Genomic DNA, 18,999 nt, shown 5'->3' on the forward strand with positions numbered 1-18,999 from the left:
GACCACTTTGTCCTCAAGGCCTCAGCACAGACAGGTAAGCAGGGGAGGCAGAAGCAGGGGTGTTAGCAGCCGTGGTTACCGGTCGAGGAAATACCCATATGGCCAGGAGGGGAGTGAGAACAGAACAGAGTGAGGTAGGGGATCAGAGGCACAGGACATCCACTCACATTTTCCCTCTCAATGCCTCCATACTTGGCGCGGATTCGAGGTTCACGGACAGTGGCCAGGTTGGTGCCCGTGACTGTTAGGAGGGTCCCACCACTAAAGGAAGAAGAGAGGAATCAGACAATGCCCTAGGCCTAGACATACAAGAGACACAGTCTCTTCTTGCATGAGCAGGTGGTCAAAGCTCAGCCGGAGCACTACTTGCCAGGATTAAGGACCTTAGGAGGCTGTTGCTGAACAAACCACCATAGACCACCCTGGAGAGGGACTCTCTGACCCAACGTGAGGGGCAGGGAGGGGCTTCTGGCTTCACAGCAGGTCTCCTACCTATTGATGCTCCACTCAGGGTCGATCCTCAGGATAGTAGGGTCTTCAGTATAGTTGTACTTCACCTCGGGGTTGGAGAGCTGGGCACGATTGATGTTGATAACAATAGGGGCGCTGCCAGGAGTGTGCCCGGGCGGTGTCAGGCAGCGGATCTCTCGTGAGTTTCTCCTGGGATGGGGTGAAGTTGGGCGTGGGCACTGTGAGGGCAGCATGTCAACACACCAGCAGCTCTCAGGTGGCTACTGGGATGACTACTTTTGACCTTTGAATGCCCACTACTGTCGGTCCCTACCCTAAACCCTGACTGGCCTCTCTCCATCCCCATCTTGGGTCTCATCCACATTGGGCTGTACACCTACCTCCCTTAGTCTTGCCTTCCACCGCACTCTAATGACATCATCTCTAATGCAGATGGATGAAATGGATCCTGCCTACTGATGCTGGCTATTTGGGAGACCCTGGCTAAGCCTGTCTTCTAACAAGTATCAGCCAGCCGTCCCAGTCTACCCTGCCAGACTTGGGATAAAGACACCTTGCAGATGACAGGCTACTGCTCTGGAGGTCAAAGAGACTAAATTACAGGCCTGACCCTTCCCACCTGTCAGCACTGCCTTCCTCAGACCCCTGAGTATAGAGTCCCATTACTACCTACCAAGTGCTTTGAACAAACCAGCTCCCTTTTCCCTACTGTACACACACCTGGAAAAGACCCTGCACCTAGCAACAGTAAGCTGGCCTGGGGCATGGGGTCACAGGTCACCTTCACTAGCAGTCAGCAAGGCAATACCTGCTCTGAGGCCCTGTCCCTTGGCTATGTCACTGCAGCCTGGAGGCCTCATAGCCTCCAGACTACAAACACCAATGATTAGTTTGATAATGGGTAATTACCACAGGAAAATATTTAAAGGGCCTTTCCATTATCATCCTTAATCTAAAATTATCTGCTTCAAGTCTCAAGGCTTTTGTTAAGATGTCTGTTTTCTCTATTAAACTTTTTAAAAATACTTTTTATTTTGCTTGTAAGATAGATGTCCCCCTCTTCTTAGGAGGAGCTACTGGAGCCAATATAGGCAGTACCCTCTGAGGCCAGGCCACACCCCCTTTCTACTCTGGAGGCTGGCCCCCTATCTCCATGGCAACCTCTCCTGCCTCTAGGTTTCCATAGTGATCACCCCAACCAGGTTTTCCATACCCGTTGCCCAGGCAACAGGAGGGGACAGCAGAGCCAGGAGGGAAAGCCCTGTGTCCCCTGACTCCTCTCACCCCATACCAGGAGAAGGAGCAGGGCCGACCGCCAATGGACACAGCTACATCACTGCCAGCATTCAGATGGCTCCCTTCGATGCCAATCCAGGTACCTCCAGACAGAGGCCCACGGGAGGGGCTCACACGGTAGAAGGTCGGTGTCTGCAGGAAGATGACTTGTTAGAGGGAATTCCCTCTTAGGTGCATCCTCTAGCATCTGTGTTCTCACACAGGCAGCTCTGGGGGCACGGGTAACCATTCCCTTGTAGCTGGGCTCAGCCTAGGTATGGGCAACGGGGGCAGTGCCCTATACTAGAGATGAGTCCAGGCCTACTTCTGCAGTATCCTTAACTACTTTCTGGGGGCAGCAGGAAGCAGAGGGCAGTGGGGTGGGGCTTACCACAAAAGTGAAGCGTTTAGGGGACAGCGCTCGGTAGTGGAGGGAGCAGTCCCGCACACACACCTCCACCAGGGCATCATGGGCCCGCAGCGTGCTGGCATCTCCAATCTCGCAGACAATCCTGTGGGTACGGTGGGGCTCAGCACTTCAAAAAAGCTCCCCCGGCCACTGAGGCCCTCACCACCCAGCCTAGTCTGCCTTACTGTTCTGCGCTGATGTACTCGCTCTCCACAGGGCTGCAAAGCACCTTGCCCACGTGCACGCCTAGCCGCACATCCTCAAACCGGAGGCCCAGATTCTCACCGGTGATGGTTAGTCGAGTCCCTCCCTGCCGAGGGCCTGTCTCTGGGGACAGCTGCAGGAAGGCAGAGGCTGGGGCGGACATAGCAAGGTCTACCGTGCAGGGTGGGAGGAGATACTGGGTGGGCTTACAAGGGTGGGGCTGCCTAGGTGTTGGACTGGGTCTCTAGCTCCTACCTTGAGAATCTTGGGGTCTGTGCAGCGGCTGCTGCCATGGTGGGCATGCATCCAGGAGGCTGGTGAGTCAGCTGGGCAGTGGTGACGAAGGGAACAGCGGCGCTCAGCTACGCACCAGCCGCACTCAAAGCGTGGGTCTGCCTTGAGGCAGAGGCCACAACTCTGGCGCAAGGCTGGGCACTTGTAGAGGTGGGCTATGATGGTGGGAAGGTTAGTCAGCATGGACCATCCACCATCCACCCACCCAGGCCACCAGCCCCGCTACTCACCCTGGATGTTCTGGGGGTTGTCAATGACAAAGTTGCCATTCCACACAACCGACAGGTTCACAGGCAGATCGCTGACATCATTCCCCTCATAGGAGTACTGTTGGAAGCAGGCACAGTGGTCATGCTTAGGGTGGTGGTCCACCACCCCGTGCTACATGCAAGGTCATTGGTGCCTGTGGGGGCCCCTCAACATCTCTGAAACTGACTACTGAATGGGCTTGCCTACATGCAAGCTGGACTAGAACACATACAGTTCTTCTGGTCATCTTTCCACACATGGCTTCTTTTCTAGCTCCATGGCCCTGTTCCCTCCTGCCAAGTTCTATCTCCTACAGCCATGAAGAAACCACATCAACTGCCAGTCTCCATGTGTTATCCTCCAAGGCTGTCTCAGACACTACTTTTAAGAGCAGGGCCGTCCTGCCTGAGAGGAGGTGCAGTCAGCTGTCTGGGAGAGTAGGCTAGCTGAGCCCAAGAGCATCAGGAAAGCTCTGTGAACATGAGTCTTTGTCTTCTGAGTTGGCCAGGACTTCTGAGGTGTGTGGTATTTGTGATCCCACGGCCTCAGCATAGGTCAGAAGAGCACTGGTGGTCCTGGGGAGTAAGTGCTGTTCCCACCTCTCCCCAGGCTACCTTGCACTTAGGGTACAGCCCCTCTCAAGGGCTGGGCCTAGGCTTAGTTGCCTCCCACTTTCTGCAGCTGATGACCTCAGCTCTGTACTGTGTTTGGGCCCAGGCCTGCAGCTTGGCATCTCAAAGGGGTGGCCCAGCAATTCATCACTATTTTATCTCGAGGAATTTAATTGGATCCTATCAAATTTCCTGATACCCTTCCTTCCCTTTAAACACTGCTGAAGGAAAGATAAATGGGGGTCTGCAGAGAAGAGGACAACAGAGACAGGGATGGAGAGACACAGGAAGCAGAAGCAAGAAAAAGGGGTGATAAGAGTCAGAGGGGAGGGAGGGTGGGGGGTGCAGGTTATGTGAGGAGCCAGTAAGAGAAGGATGGGAAGTGAAAGAGGTTGAGTACAGCCTTCCCTATTTGGTAGAAAGCTGTCTACTCTGACCCCAACTCCTACCCTGCAGGATATTCCTGTCAGCCAAGGGCTGCTGGAACCAGGGGCGAGGACAACTGAAGTCTTGCCAACAACCCGGTGTATACAACTCTAATAATCTGGGCCTAAGCCTGTTCCAAAAAATTCATTGTCCTCCTGACTATACACTTCCTGGATGGGGAAAATGAGGCCTGCCAGTAGTCAGGAGCCAAAGGAGAGCTCAAGCCTGAGCTCAGGTGTCCCGTGCACATCCTGGAAGGGTTTGTTCTCTAAAGAACTCTCTGCTCTAGGAAAGTCCTCGGTACCAGACTGCTAAACTCAGTGGAAACTTTGGGAACGTCACTGTGAGATAGAAGATTTCCACCATGGGTTTTCCCTACCCACCCAGCAAGGCTACCTGCTGATCTTCAGACGGCCATGGTGTGGGTAGCCTTCCTTTATGGCCAAAGGACACAAAACCAGGCTTTGGTCGCTTTACCTGGCTGTTTCACTTAAGAACCTGATAGTGCAGCCCCACCACCATCCCACTCAGCTACACCACCCATACTCACCCAAGGACTCAGTGTTGGCCAGGAAGCCAACAGAGCCCTCAGATCTTGGCCTTTCTTTGCTAACAAACCAGGTCTGGGACCAAGCGGGCAATGACCCACTCCAAAGTATGGAGCGCCCCACCTGCCCGCCCGACTGCTATTCTCTCACCGAGGAGTTCTGGCACTGCAGGCTGGAGCTGTTGAAGCGCAGTGCAGTGACTCGGGCCGGGCTGCCTGGGATGTGGAAAAGGCACTCGTACCCTCGCTGACCCGACTGTGGCTGCGGCAGGTTCCGTGCAGCCAGGGTGATGGGCTTCACCACACCCACTGGCACATAGATGTGGGTAGAAGGCAGGATCTGTGGGCAGTCCTGAGGACAGCAAAGCACTGGCTGAGCTGGGTCTGATGGCAGCAAGAGGTGCAAGTTCCACTGCAGCCCAGGCTATGGGGACTCACAAAGCCCAGGTTCCCTGTGTCACTCTGAATGTGGGCACCGCAAAGACAGTGGTCTTCAGGTCCTGCTCCAACCAGGATGTGGCTGCACGGGGCTAGCCTTTTACTCTTGCCATATTCTAGGCCCTCACTATTCACTCTCGTGGCCACAGGTACCCCATCTGGCCCATAGCTGCAAAGACTTGAAGCAGGAGCCAAAAACAGGGTGCTGGGGTAGCAGGCTCTCAGCTGGGGGCCCGTGGAGTGTAAAAATAGCCTGGGCCCTGTAGAAAAACAGCAGGGTTCCCCAGGGCCAGGGTTTCAGCAACAATAACTGATGCAACGCCCGGCTTGCTTGCAGCATGGCTGGCAGCAGCCTCAGGAGGAGGCGACCCGTGGGAGCGTGTGGAGCAGCTTTAAATAGGGACGCTGAAAACAGGCCTGATCCCTGGGGACTGGCTTGGCTCCCAAGATGTAGGCCCAGGATCTGCTCTGCAGAGCCCAAAGAGCCTGACCTCTGACCCAGCCTCTCACGGTTTGACCCTAGAAGATCTGGACAGGCGCAGTGGGCAAGACTGTGGGATGGCCCTGTGTTCACTGGCCACCAGCCCCAACTCAGGTGGCAGCCCTGGAGAAGACACTGGTATGCAGGGCCACATCCACATTGCTGTCTTCCATACCATCTGAGGAGCACTTGGAGACTATACCCCAAGACTCAGGCTGTGATGGGACCTAGCTGAGAGAACAGCAACAACTTAGTGTCAGCCTCCCCTAAGCCTCCAACGGCCCCTGTGAGCTGAGCTTACCATCCACCTAGTATAGCATACCAGGCCCAGAGCCCAGCATTGCTCACTGACCCCTGTAATACCCTTGGGTGACTGCAGCAGACTGAGGGCAGACATGGCTGAATGGAGCCTAGCAAATCCTCCTGCCTGCTCCACTAACCCAACACTGTCTTCCCAGCTCAGTCCAGCAGCCACATCCTGGATGGAAGACCTGCTTGGGCCTCCGGTGTAGCTTCCACCTCACCTAGCCTCCTGTATCCTATCCAAGCCCAGCAGCACATCTTCTAATTATAGATTCTAGAACTCATAGGCCAGGCTGAGTGGGACCCTTGGGGCACACAGGGTCAAGCTGAATTAATCCCACCAGACACTTATACCTCAGACCCTGCTAAGAGGAGGTCACAGAGTCTTTGGGGTCTATTGGTTCAGGGATCAGCAGCCCTGAAAGGTCTAACTATTTCCTTGTTTCTCAGCAGCCCAAGGCATGCCTGGGAGACACTGCAAACACTGTGGAGTGGAACCAGTGTCCCTGCCTAAGGGCTCCTGATTATGCCTTCACTCCAGGACCAACCTGGAAGTAGTCAAGACAAGGGGATGTTTTCGGACTCTGGTCAGCTCCTAGTCATCTGACCCACAGCCCTCTCCCTCATGCAGACAAGTCTACTTCCCTAGTGGGAACTCAAGGTCATCCTAGGGCTTAGCGAGGGAGAGAAGCCAAGAGTAAGATCCACCAGACCACTGGGAAGGCCACTCTCCACCCCTACAGCAAGGTCAGAATGTGGAACTACTAGGACATGCCAGGTTCCCGGACTGTCAGCGTGAGCTCTGATGACCAGGTTTCTGTGAGGTTCCTTCTAGGGCCTAGCACCCCATGCCGGCTGCCTATCTCACGACCTGTTCCGCAAGCCCCCGAGTACAGGGTGGCAAGGTGAGCGCTTACAGGTCTTTCTGCATCTTCGAGCCAGTATTCTGGGCACAGAAAAGGATCTTGGGTTAGAACGTCTGAATCTGCATGAGGTCCCCCAGAGCCAGAGGCAGGGAGATGGGGTGTGCTGCCTGCCACTGTATATGCTATGTCTATTGCTATATAACACTGGTGACCTTCCATACAAAGCTGCAACTAAAGAAGAGTATGCACACATGGGATCAACTCGTTCTCCAAAAGTCCCTTCCCTGACGCTAGCCCTGTGCAGACAAACCAGGCTCTATGCTGCCCATCCCACCCAGAATACTATGGCTGCTTGGGTATGAGAACCTGAGTAGGTTACCACTCCAGGGGGAGTCCTCTGTTAATAAAACTTCCTAGAGGCGATGGGCTACTCAGAGCAGGATTAGAGGGACACCAGAGAAGAAACCTGGACTGCCTTGGCTTCAGGAACCACCAACAGGGGTCTCCCCTGCCTTCTACTAGCATACTGCTGTCTCCAGGGCACTGCACAGGCCTCTGGAAGTGGCCTCAGGCCAGCCCTGGCCAGGTCCCAAGGCCCCTGACTTGGCTCCTTACTTCCTACCCTAGATACTGTGATCCAGTTCTCCAACTGCTACCCTCCTAGAAACACCCCCTCACCCCCACTGTGTCCCGGCTCCACCCACTGTCACAGCTCCCCTCACCATTAGGTTCAGGGTCTTGTATTTTACTGCCACCTTGTCTAGTAGACATGAGACCAGGAAGCAGCAGAATGGTGGGAGGGTATAGGAAGGAGGGACAGAGGAGGGCAGCTCATGGGGCCCCACTCACATATGACCTTCTGCCAAGTTTTTCAGATAAGTCCAGTCTGGCTGCAGCTCCCACAGACCCAAGTAACAGAATTCACGGCTTCCCCTTCCCAAACTCAGCATAGTATTCATAATGAAATGAATGGGTCCTGACTTAGGTCCTGCTCCACACCAACATGGACCCTAGGACCCTGTCCCCACTTCCCATCCTGTATGCCCAGGATGTCATAGGTTCCAGGAGAAGTGGCTTTCCACTCATACAGTCAGACACAGCAGCAATTACCATGTGGAGCTTCAGAAACCCCCACAGCACCACTGGTAACTTCCCTCCCTGTCTGGGAAAAGAACTATTATGAAACGTGCTGCTCAGGCTGCCCTGGCACAAGCTATTACAGGGCCTCTGTCTCCTAAGGACTACAAAGGACACCCATGGCCACCAGCAAATGGTCCCAGTTTGGCCTCAGGCTATGACATTCAGGAAGATGTCTCCACCTTAGTCACACCTCATAGTATACAACTGGCACCCTAGGCACCCATGGGTATTGTTGGGTGATACCCTGAGGCTCACTGGTACTTCTGAAGCCTTCAGGCTACTTATCCAGCCTTACCTCAGACATGTTGACTCGGCCTTCCAGAAAGGCGCAGTCAGCCGCATTGTTGGTGCAAACATGGCGGTATTTGCACCAATGGCAGGGGAAGGAGCCGTTGACACATGCCAGGCAGCTGCAGGGAGAAATGAGACAGTTAGGCCTAGGGAGTTTCAGCTTGTGCTTCCACCACGAGGACCTAATGTGCTGCTTCTCCTTGAAGTGTCGTCACCTCAGGGCCTTTGCAATGGCTGCCCCTGGCTGAGAGAAGGTCACCAGACCTGCTGCCTGCTGCCCAGGCCTCATTGAGAATGGTCTTACCTCCTCTGACTCTCTTCCTCTTCAACCCAGTACTAGTCACTACAGTGACCCCTGGTCCCCATGACAGAACCAGACTGTACTTGCAAGTACACCAGAAGCATGTGTCACACGCTCCACTTCAATGGGCTCAGGCTGGTGCACGTGGGGAGTGGCTCCCTTAACTGCTCAGATCTCAGTCCTCCTCCGCCTGTCCTATCCAAACCTGTTCTACTTAGGTAGGAGCTGTTCAGTGTGCATCTCATAATCCTGGGGGCTTGCAAAGAGACAGCCTCATGGCCTCCAGAATACACCTCCCTGCCCTATAGGACAGCCCTACCAGTTCTGGTCACCTTGCTCCTGAAGACAGCTCCAAGAAAACTGTGGAGTGTCTCAATAAATGAAAGCAAGATTGAAAAGCCAGCCAACCCCATGTCCTAGGCCAAGCCTGATATGATTGTCTCTGAAATCCCCACCCTTGCCCTGGTCTTCTAAGGACCCTCTCTTGACCAGTAATGAACCTTAATATGTCCCCAGCTTCCTTATATCTGAAGCTAGGCGCTCACAGCTAAGATGGGAAGAAGCAAACAATGTTGCCCCTGCCCAACTCCCTGTGCCACCCAGAAGCCCCAAGAACCAAGCAGAAGCCAATGCCTAGGTGTCCTACTGTGCAGCAACTATTTCCAGGCCCAGAATCAGCACACACTGAGTTGTCATGTCTGGGTTTCACAATGGCCCAGATCAATGTCTCCCTTGGAGGCCCTGGTCCCACTCTGCTGGCCAGCAGGGCTTCTCATAGGTCATATCTCTCCCACCCAGTTCCTAAAACAGCTCTCCACAGGTGCTGCAATACCAGCCACAGCCTCCTTCCATGATGCCCTCAGGGCCTTGCCCAGATAGCTCTTCAACTGGCAGGCTGCTTTTGTGGGGGTCTCTTATCCTGTCTGCTTGACTGGATGTCAGCTGCAGGAGAGCAGGCCTGCAAAGAAGTGTTTGCAGCAAGACCACAGGGATGCGAGTGCAGCAAGGGCAGGATCTAGGGACACTCACGACTGGTGAACACTGCAGTTATAGAAGACAAAGTCCACAGATGCAAACTTCTTCCCTGTCTCCTTGGACTTGAGGTAGAGCTTCACCACCCGCTGGTCTCCTGCAGAACATGAAGGCTAAGCCATCAGGGCCAGAGACCACAGGACCTGGCACTCACAGAGAAAGCCCAGATATAAACCAACACATCACTCCTCTAGCCTGGGCCCCAGGTAGCTGATGCCCCATCCTTAACTGGCCAGTAAGGAATCAGAACACAGATCCCTCATGAAGGTTGAGCTAAATGGGCTACTTGCCAAGTAAAATGGACCTTAGCAGGCAGAAAGGCATGTGCTCAAACCAGCACCAGGCTTTCCTCCCACGCAGCACAGACATTCCCCAGCTCCACTCTGATCCCTTCTGAAGCTTCGTCTGGCTCCACACACCTCCTGCTTTTGACTCTCCTCCTAACCTGCAACTGCTGAGCAGGAAGAACCCACTCACCCTGACCCTGTGTGATGGGCGCCACTTCCCGGGCAGAAGGTGAGTGGCAATGGATGCGGCCATCTTCCAGGATGCTCTCAGTCTCCGTGAAGTCCTCAAAGGAGCAGTTGACACCAGCTGAGAGGTCAGGCACATTCCAAGCCTGCAGCACGAGCTGGCCATGGCAGAAGGAATGGGTAAGTGCTTACCTGCCCCACTTACCTCCCCCCCCACCCCCAACTGCTCCCTCCCAGCCATCTCCAACAGCCACACTCACCGGCACCTGGGACATGGTGACTGACACATTGCGCGGCTGGACAGTTAACTGCACACACTGCAGCAGGTCAGAGGCAAAACGCTGGGGCTCTTCTGCCCGCTCACAGGCATCCTGCCTAGAGCAGCTGCAGGAAGAACATGCCTAGGTTGGGTTTATAGGTCCAGAGTCTCCAGGGCCACTGGAGAGGGGTCCCTGGGCCGAGGGCATGGATTCCTTTGCCCCCACCTGTTAACACTCCCATCACTTGTCAGTGGGGTCAAATGAGACCTAGGGCAGCTATGACTATCTGAGATACACACAGCAGGCCTCCAGGGGCCACTAGGCCAAATGTCACCCACCTCTTCAAGCCAGACCTCCCAGACTCACATGCTGTGCAGGACACACCAGCCACAGTGGGGGTCCCGAGACCCCAGGCACAGCTCACAGGAAGTATACTGGACACAGCTTTCCACAGGCACCTGCGTCACCTGGGGAAGGATCACAGTGAGAGGCCTAGCTAGACCCATCCATCCCAGGTTCCCAGCCCATCCCGAAGAGCTCAGTGTACTCAAAAGCCAGGCCAAGTGGGTCAATAGGGACAAGAGTTCCAAGGCAGGCAGCTAGCTGGGACCTACAGTTGGGACCACACTTTGTCTCCCACCTGTCTGGACTCCTTTATGGCCTGGACTACTGAGGAATGGAGACTTGTCAGCTTGGTGAAGGAAGGCTGGGGCCAGCCCAGTGGTGCAGAGGAGCAGGCCAACTCTGGGTCTCCCCAGTTCTCAGGACCCACCCCAGAGGCAGAACCAAGAAGGATTGCAGAGGAGAAGCAAGAGCTGATGTTCTGCCTGCTCCCTTCCAACTACTACCTGCCCATCTGCCATAGGGATGCCAGTTTACATAGAAAGGAGGAACAGGCAACAAGCTGGTAAAGCTGGGCACATAAGAATACCTTGAAGACCTAAGCAAGCCAGGCTGGCCAGGTCTCGCCAAGGACAAAGCCACAACCCACTGTAGACAGCCAGAGCCTGAGCCAGAGAAGCCCAGCCCAGCGTCCCAGTTCAATCCTCCAAAGGCACCTGTGCTTGGACAGTGCAGTCACCCAAGTACCAACTTCCAGGGCTAGAGGTCACAGGGAGAGAACGAGGGCCTTCCATGAGGCCCTGGGGAGTCTGAGGCTACATGGATAACATGGAACCCTCATAACCACACCTCTTAGCAGGCCCACTCATCTGTCTGTAGAGTGTCATGTCAGGTATTAGAGCCAACAGGACACCTCCATGGGGGAAAGCAGCCTCTTGACTCCAGGCAAGCCATTCCTCAGGTTCCTTTGACTGGGATCTCTGACTGGGGATCCCACCCCAGTCACCCTAAAAGCTCATGCCAATCAGCCAGCAGCACCCACCTGCTTCTCCGTCATAGCATAGAGGTACTGGCGGTTGGGGCTGAGGACCAGGTCACGCAGGATAGGGTTGCCCTCCTGAGCCACCACACTTTCATAAGCCAGGGCCGGCCTGCCGCTGGGGTTTGCAAGGTCCACCAGAATCTGTAGTAGCAAAGGGTGCTCAATGAGGCAGGTCCACGACACACTATCCTAGACCCACCTTACCCGATGCAAAGGGTCCAAGCCCTCTAACAAGCACCTTTCCACCAAAGAACCAGGCTGATTCAGAATGAGTCAAGGCTGACCCAGTTCACTGTCCCTGACCCAAGTCATCCCAAAGACAGAGATAGGACAAGACATACTGGACAGGTGGGTGTGCCTTGGTTCCTTTACCAATCCAGACACCAAAACTCAGTGGTAGGGTACACGTGGGCTCCAGTGCCTACCATCAAGCTGCAGGGAACCTGGCAGGCAGGAACCTCTTTCATGGGCCACCATGAGGCTTGTGAAAGAAAGCAAGTTTGAGGTAAGAGGGCAGGAGGAGACCTTGTGATCGGTATAGTCGAGGAACAAGACCAGGGGCTCACACACAGAGAGGCCAAGGCTGGCCTTGGTGTCTTGGGATGAGGGATACCCCAGCAAGAAAGTGGCAGGGAGAAGGGGACCTCATCAGCACGGAAATATAGTTCAGATCCCAAACAAGCCAGGCGCTAATTAGCCTGATCCTCTCCTGCAGCCTTGGTGCTGCAAGTATTTTTAGTTGCTTTTACCAAACAAATGTATTTAATTAACAGAGAGACCCATGGGGGCTTTCAAGATGGGACTCATGGGGCGCGTCTGCCTAGCTCAGCTGGGCCCAGGCACAGTCTCCTGGCACAGGACCTGCAGCTTGCTTCTACCCACTGTGCAGCTAAGGCACAGCTACCTCCAGCTTCTAACCCATCTGGCCTACCTCTCTACTTCTGGGTACAAGGCTGGAGTGAGCTTGGCCTCCTTTGTACCCCACAGTAAGGGGGCAGAGCAGACCTGGGGGCAGCAAGGGCAGCAAAAACCAGCACCCTGCCATAGGCTAGCTCTGTCAGGAGCTGGGCGAGGGGCCAGCCAGGGTGGGGCCTGTGTCTCTGGGCCAAGAGACTGCTAGCTGGGAGAGAGGGGGAGGGTCACATTCCTGAGAGCCTGGGCCACCCCCCACATCCGCTCAGCTGCCGCTCCACCAAGACAGGCTTAAGTCAAACCAGACCCGGAAGAGCTGGGTAAGTGGGGAGGTCCTGGGAGGCCTGAAGGGGCTGGACTAATAGTTGCCCAAACTTTATTCCTCCGGCCTCTGGACGGACAAGCAGGAACAGCTAGCTGAGACAGAAGGGGCCCACAGCAGCCCAATACCCCAGGGGCTGGCAAGGACACTAACCTTAACCTAAACCTATCTAGCCCAGCTATGCCAGAGCAGGGGAGGGAGTCAGGTCCTGGATGACTGCTAGAGCAGATCATAGCAGGCTGGCTTACACTGCTGTATTAAGTGGGGAGCATGCAGCCAGAGACAAGGCTGGACTCACACCACCTAGGCCAAAATTGGCTTAGATGTATCTGTTTTCCTACTCCTGAAATGGGAATGAATCATGCTTCCACCTCCCCCCACGGTGACAGAGACAGAAAAGCTTGCCTGAGACAGGTGCCAGGAAACAAGCCTGTTCAGTGGGCAGGGGACCGAGAACTCTAGACCAATGTCTTACAAGCCTCCAAGACCACAGCCATGACTCTACTCCCCCACACCCTAGGCTTCACCCACATCCACATCCCAGAAAGATCCCATCCTCGTCACTCCTGGGTGGTAGCCTTGCATACAGGGTGCCCTGGACAGAGACCAGGGGAGTTTCCTCCTGCCACAATGACCATGTAACCCCCAGCCCTATCTTGCCTGCCACCACCCTTCCCAGACTGGGTAGACACACTAGCTCCAGGTATGCAGGAAAAGGACAGGCCAGAGCAGAGAGCAGAGTCCATAAGGAAAGGATCACAGGCCATCCAGGCTCAGGAGGCCCTGCCCCCAGCCTGCCAGCTTAATTGACTGGGACAGGTGGTCTCAACAGCTGCAGTTGGGGGCTTGTGAGTTCAGCTGTCCATCCACCTGCCCAGCAATGGTCCACATGCACAACCAGGTCCTAGGGACACAGCCCAGTAGAGGCTAACTCCAGGGAGGGACCACTGGCAGAGCGTGGATACCATTCCTCAGCTAGGGGAATTGTGGGCATCAGGGAGGTTATAGACATGAGTGTGTTGCAGTACTCTGCATTGAGCCAAGCCATGCTCAGGCCTGACAGGACCTTTGTGCACATCAGTGTCACAGTGTCTCTGGGTACATATGTGATGATGGAGTTTATGTTTTGAATATGAAATGCCTGCCATAGGCTCATGTGTTTAAATACTTCATTCCCAGCTGCTGCCACTGTAGAGAGAGGTTGCAGAATCTTTCAGATGTGGGAGTCTCGTTAAAAAGTGCATCACTTGGGGTGGACCCTGAGGTTTACAGTCTGGCTCCACTTGCCTTTCTGCTGCCATGACCTCCCCTACTATAATGGACTCTATCCCACGGCGAGCAAAAATAAACCCCTTTCCTTTTAAATTGCTTTTGTCAGGGTAGGTATTTTATCACAGATTCCGAAAAAGTAAATACAAGACACCTGTGACAACATCTGTGTGATGGAGTCTCTAGGTGCATGTATGATGGGGGTCCCTGTGTGAACATGTATGTGATGGAGTCCCTAGGTGTATATATAACAGGGTCAGTTCCCTGGGTGTATAGCATGTGATGTAGTTCCTAGTGCACTCCTAATGGGGTCTCTGTGCACATGTGGGTAATGAGGTTCTTTTGCATACATATGATGGGATCTCTGTGTATACACATGGAACAGGTTCCTATATGTATACATATAGTGTCCCTATGATCATATGTGCAATGGATGTATCCATGACAAGTTTTTGTGCACACACCAGTTGATGGGGCTCCTGTGTACACACTTGGGACAAGGGCCATAGACCTCACATGTGATGATGGGATTACTGTGCACATATGTGATAGGGCCTCAATGTGCATATGTGTGAACGGGGTCTCAGTGTATACATGTGATAGGACCCTGTGTGTACATATGTGTGATGATGTGGCCTCTGCATACCCATGTATAATGGGGCATATGTATGTACATACATGTGCTAGTCTCTGAATATGTGATGTTCCTTTGTATACACATGATGAGTGTGTGAGCACATGGACATGTGTAGTAAAGCCTGTGAACACGTGATGGGCTCTCCATTCGTACGTATATAATGGGTTCCTATATACATGTATAGATAGTCCCCAGGACAATGCATCACACAGTCCTTAAGGGCATATGTATGAAGGGGAAACTATACACATGTAGGATATGATCCATGTGCACACATGTATGATGAGGTCCCCATGTACATGTGTTTGATAGGACCTATGCAAGCACATGTAGTGGAGACCCTATATACACACATATGATGAAGTCTCTGTATATACCTGTTTGATGGAGTTGCCAGATGATAAAATTCCCCCAGGATATATGTGTGTGATGTGACCCTGTCTATACATGTATGTAATGGAGCCCCCCAAGCATATGTAACAGGGTCTCTGTATAAATACATGTGTGAAGGGGGTCCCCATTGTATATACCTACGTAATGGTGGTTACTGTGGATATATGCATTTGATGGGGTCCCCAGGTGCAAACATGAGGGGAACACCTGACTGGAATGATGGTCCCCAAGTCATGCTGTATCCCACCAAGCTAGAGTCACTAAAGTACAGCCAGCTTCATCAGACCACACAGACAGTAAACTGTATCTCAGAGAGCCTGTGAGAAGAACCAAGTTCTAGGTACCTGATTGTAACTGGGAACACAGTCTGCCCTGGAACATTGGGGAGCTGGCCAGGAGGGCATCCCAGGAGGGCAAGAGCAAGAGCTTTAGAAGGCAGAGTAGGCACAGGGCCAGGGCAATAACAGCAGGGCAGCACTGACATGGCAGCAGAGCCCACGTGCCAAGGGCTTAGCCCACAGCTGTCCACTCTAGGGCCACCTACCTGGAGACAGCTGCTCTGGCAGTCCCTTGCAAAGCAGCTGGGCAACTGGTGAACATGGGAAGGCATGGACTGGGGCATCCTGGGTATCCTTACCATCTCCAGCTGTTGCCTTCTTGTTTCTCATTCTTTTCCCCAGACACCAGAATCCTCTATAACTGAACAGCACAATGCCTCTAGAAGCTGTGGTGGAACCACCTAGCCTCCTTGGACACAGCCCCAAGCTGCACCAACACTTACCCTATCTTGGTGACATAGTCTTTTCCATCCTGCCTGTGCTTCTTAAGCCTCAGGTCTCTATCCTATCTGCCAAGATGGACCTGAAATCTGAGCTGACCCAAGAGAGAAGCCAGGTCAGACTCTGATCTCTCCAATGGACAGGAGCACCCTGCCCATGGATCCCAGGAACTGCAGGAGAGGCCATACAGAGGGAACCTGGTCAGGCTGGAGAGGAGGCTGTCACCCGTGGGGAAGGCCAAAGCCTCCAGGCTTGCCAGCCTGCCTGCTAGGCTCCAATCACCTCTAAGGCCCTGGCCAACTGCTGCAGGGCGGGTGGGCAGGCAGCTGACAGCCTGGCCAGGTCAGCTGTCCGTCCAGCCCTGAGCCAACAATGGGGCCATTATCCAGACCGAGGGCAGGCGGGTTGCTGAAGAGGATGTCTGGGCTATCCAGGCTGTATGCCAAGGCCGGCACGCGCCCTAGCTGCCCGGAGGCAGGGGGCTGCCCAGTTTTGCCCAACCTAAGAGAGGAGGTCCCTTGCTCCGCTTGCCCCAAGATAGCAGATTGGGCTGACCCTACAAACTACTTAGCCCTGGCCTCCCTGTTTGTGAGAGTGTACTGGGTGATCTCACTCTCCAGGACAGGGTCTAGAGGAGAGAAGAGATCAGGGGCAGCAGCCAGTGAGCATAGTAGTTTCTGCAGATAAAACTGCCAAGCCTGTCTTCTGTAGGAGGTTGTCATAGAAGGGGCTACATAAGGCAGCCTCCATTCCCATAAAGGCCCTTCCTCTAACCCCCGATCACCACCACCCTCAAAGACCAGGCAGTTTGACAGTATAAGAGTAGCTGGCACTTAGCTGTCCATACCTGGATGACAAAACATGGTTTGCAGGTGCCCAATAGCTATAATTGGGTCAGGTATAGGCAGGGGTTCCAGGGGTTACTTCTTTCACCTCTAACTCTGTCACACATAAAAGAGGCTAGAGCTCTAGGCAAAGGACAGTTGGGGCTGTGAGGACCAGCTAGCTGTAGCCCGCTCCAGCACTGACCTTCCCCACACAGTGGATCACTCAGGCCAATACTCACCTCTTGGGACTGAGAATTCAGAGGCTAGCAGTTCTACAGGAGGGAGCATCTGATTGGAGGTTACTTGGAGACTCTCTGCTATGGCCCCACTGTTTCCCACTCATAGAACATGTTTCCTAGGACAGCCCTGGGCTACACTACTGTGGCCTCCTCTGCCATGGATGGAACCTAACTGCTCCCAGAGGAAGAGCTGCCCAGGGTGGGTACTAGGAGTAAAACACATTAAGAGTGACTTCCATGTGCATCTGGGTAGCCTGTTGGCCACTAGGAGCTAATATGCCATCAGCCTGGGGCTAGTAGCTAGATAGCACTGATCAGGTCTGTGTCTTGACTCAGCCCCTGATGGCAGGTCTCCTTTAGAACCAGCAAGAAGGAAGCAGTGCTCCCAGGAGACACAGATGTCTGCTCAGCACTACGAGAGTACATGGGTGCCACAGGGGCACATCTACTCCACAGAAGGCAGACAGCCTGGGCCCCTCCATTTCCTACTTACAATTAGCAGGGAGAGAAAACAGAAATGGGTCCCACCTAGTGCTTGGAACAAGACATTAGTTGAGAAGTTGAATGGAAAGACCAAGATCAAAGCCCTGCAACTCTTCCCGACACTGTCAGAACCTATGCCCCAAAGGCTAGGTCCTTGGAGCAATGCTGCATGAAACACTGCATGGCAAGCAGAGGGTTGCATGCTTGACCTGTATGTGGCCCACAGTGTGGAACTCACAGACCCAGAGCAGGCCACAGCTTGGCACTGTGGTCAGGATGAGCCTGGTGGCAGCTGAGCAAAAGACACAAAGGAAATGCACATGACTCAGCCCATTCCCAGAACCTTAGCCACAAAGGGTCAGCCAGGGCATCCCTGGAGTAGGCAGAGCCTGGGAGGGGCTCTGGAGATGGTGATGTTGGTGGTGTGTCCTCCAGTGAGCCTTCACCATGGGCTCCATTATGGGTGCCTCTGAGGACACAGGGTCTCTAGCAGGGCTGGGTGCAGAGGAAAAAAGGGCAAGCTGGAGGCATCCAAGGTCAAGGGCCTGTGTTGGCAGGCAGGGCTGCTTGTCCCCAGGCAGCCAGGCTGCAGCAGCACAGACTCTGATAGCAGCAGAGACAGCTGTAAATGAAGGCCACTGGCACATTGGAAGTGCAGAGTAAGCCAGTTGGAGGCTTCACTCGTGCTCCAGGCTTTAGATGTGCTGAGCAGAGCTGTGCTCACCCCTCAGAACATCATCTGGAGACACTGTGATTAATACCCTGGGAGCATACACCCTTGGGAGGCCAGATATCTCTGCCTGGACAGATGGGGCAGCACAGGCTGAAGAGTAAGGCCTTCAAGGCTTGTGAACATGGTCTGGCAGGACAATGGGCACCGCAGCCACACCTGTTCCAAAGGGTCACAGCAGCAAGAGGGCAAGAGAGAATGGTGGTCCTGGGTCATAACTGGAAGACCACTACCCCATCCTACCCCGACCCCAGTCCCATCTTCCACCCTCTCCAAGCCTCTGGCCAACTCACAGGGAGGCTTGGGCTCATGCAAGTCCAGGAAAGGAAAGAGGCTCAGGGGAGGCTGGCTGATCAAGGTAGACCTCCTCAATGGTTGGGCCCCATCAGGCCCCTGAGTAGATGAGTGCAGCCTCAGGTGCCGCCTGAGGTCCTTCCTTTCCTCAGCCCTGTCATGCCTTTTCTCAGCTGTACAATGCCACAGCATGGCTCTCTGGCCCCAAACTAGTGCTTCATATGCACATTAGGTGGTTTCCAGAGGTTTCCAGAAACAAGGGGTTAATTGCCAACATTGAACACTCTCTCATACATTAAAAAACCCCACAGATAATCTAGATTATCCTGAAAAAAAAAAAAGAAACAATAAGCAAACAAGCAAAAATGCCCTAGCAAAAGAGGCTATATTCTACCTGGCACACTTACCAGGGGACCTGCTGGACCTCAGCCCTGGAGTGTAAGTGGACAGGGTCACTGTCCTGGGGTCCCTTCCTTCCCTGAAGTATAAGTGGACAGGGTCACTGTCCTGGGGCCCCTTCCTTCCCTGGAGCAAGTACTGGGCAGGAGTCCAGAGCCCATTTTTGTAGAGCTACCTGGGCCATCTTACAGGACCAAACAAGGCCTGCAACTGCAAACTCAGGCCAGAAATGGCTCTTTGGAGGCTGTAGGGGGAGCTAC

General features: G+C 54.0%; 1 protein-coding gene across 1 annotated transcript in view; it reads right to left on the reverse strand.

The window, feature by feature from the left end:
* Positions 1–18,999, reverse strand: part of Plxna1 (plexin A1) — a 46,301-nt gene that overhangs the window by 16,201 nt on the left and 11,101 nt on the right. Inside the window, exons 4-17 of the mRNA NM_008881.2 lie at positions 11,456–11,596; positions 10,438–10,538; positions 10,072–10,195; positions 9,816–9,969; positions 9,336–9,435; positions 8,010–8,124; positions 4,638–4,838; positions 2,884–2,980; positions 2,615–2,808; positions 2,341–2,492; positions 2,138–2,258; positions 1,763–1,899; positions 493–660; positions 168–261 (exon numbers count right to left, since the gene is read on the reverse strand). Of these exons, the coding sequence (NP_032907.1) occupies positions 168–261; positions 493–660; positions 1,763–1,899; positions 2,138–2,258; positions 2,341–2,492; positions 2,615–2,808; positions 2,884–2,980; positions 4,638–4,838; positions 8,010–8,124; positions 9,336–9,435; positions 9,816–9,969; positions 10,072–10,195; positions 10,438–10,538; positions 11,456–11,596 (1,899 nt within the window). The remainder of the gene's footprint in view (positions 1–167; positions 262–492; positions 661–1,762; positions 1,900–2,137; positions 2,259–2,340; positions 2,493–2,614; positions 2,809–2,883; positions 2,981–4,637; positions 4,839–8,009; positions 8,125–9,335; positions 9,436–9,815; positions 9,970–10,071; positions 10,196–10,437; positions 10,539–11,455; positions 11,597–18,999) is intronic.

Source organism: Mus musculus, chromosome 6, assembly GCF_000001635.26.
Source record: "Mus musculus strain C57BL/6J chromosome 6, GRCm38.p6 C57BL/6J".
Lineage (NCBI taxonomy): Eukaryota > Metazoa > Chordata > Mammalia > Rodentia > Muridae > Mus > Mus musculus.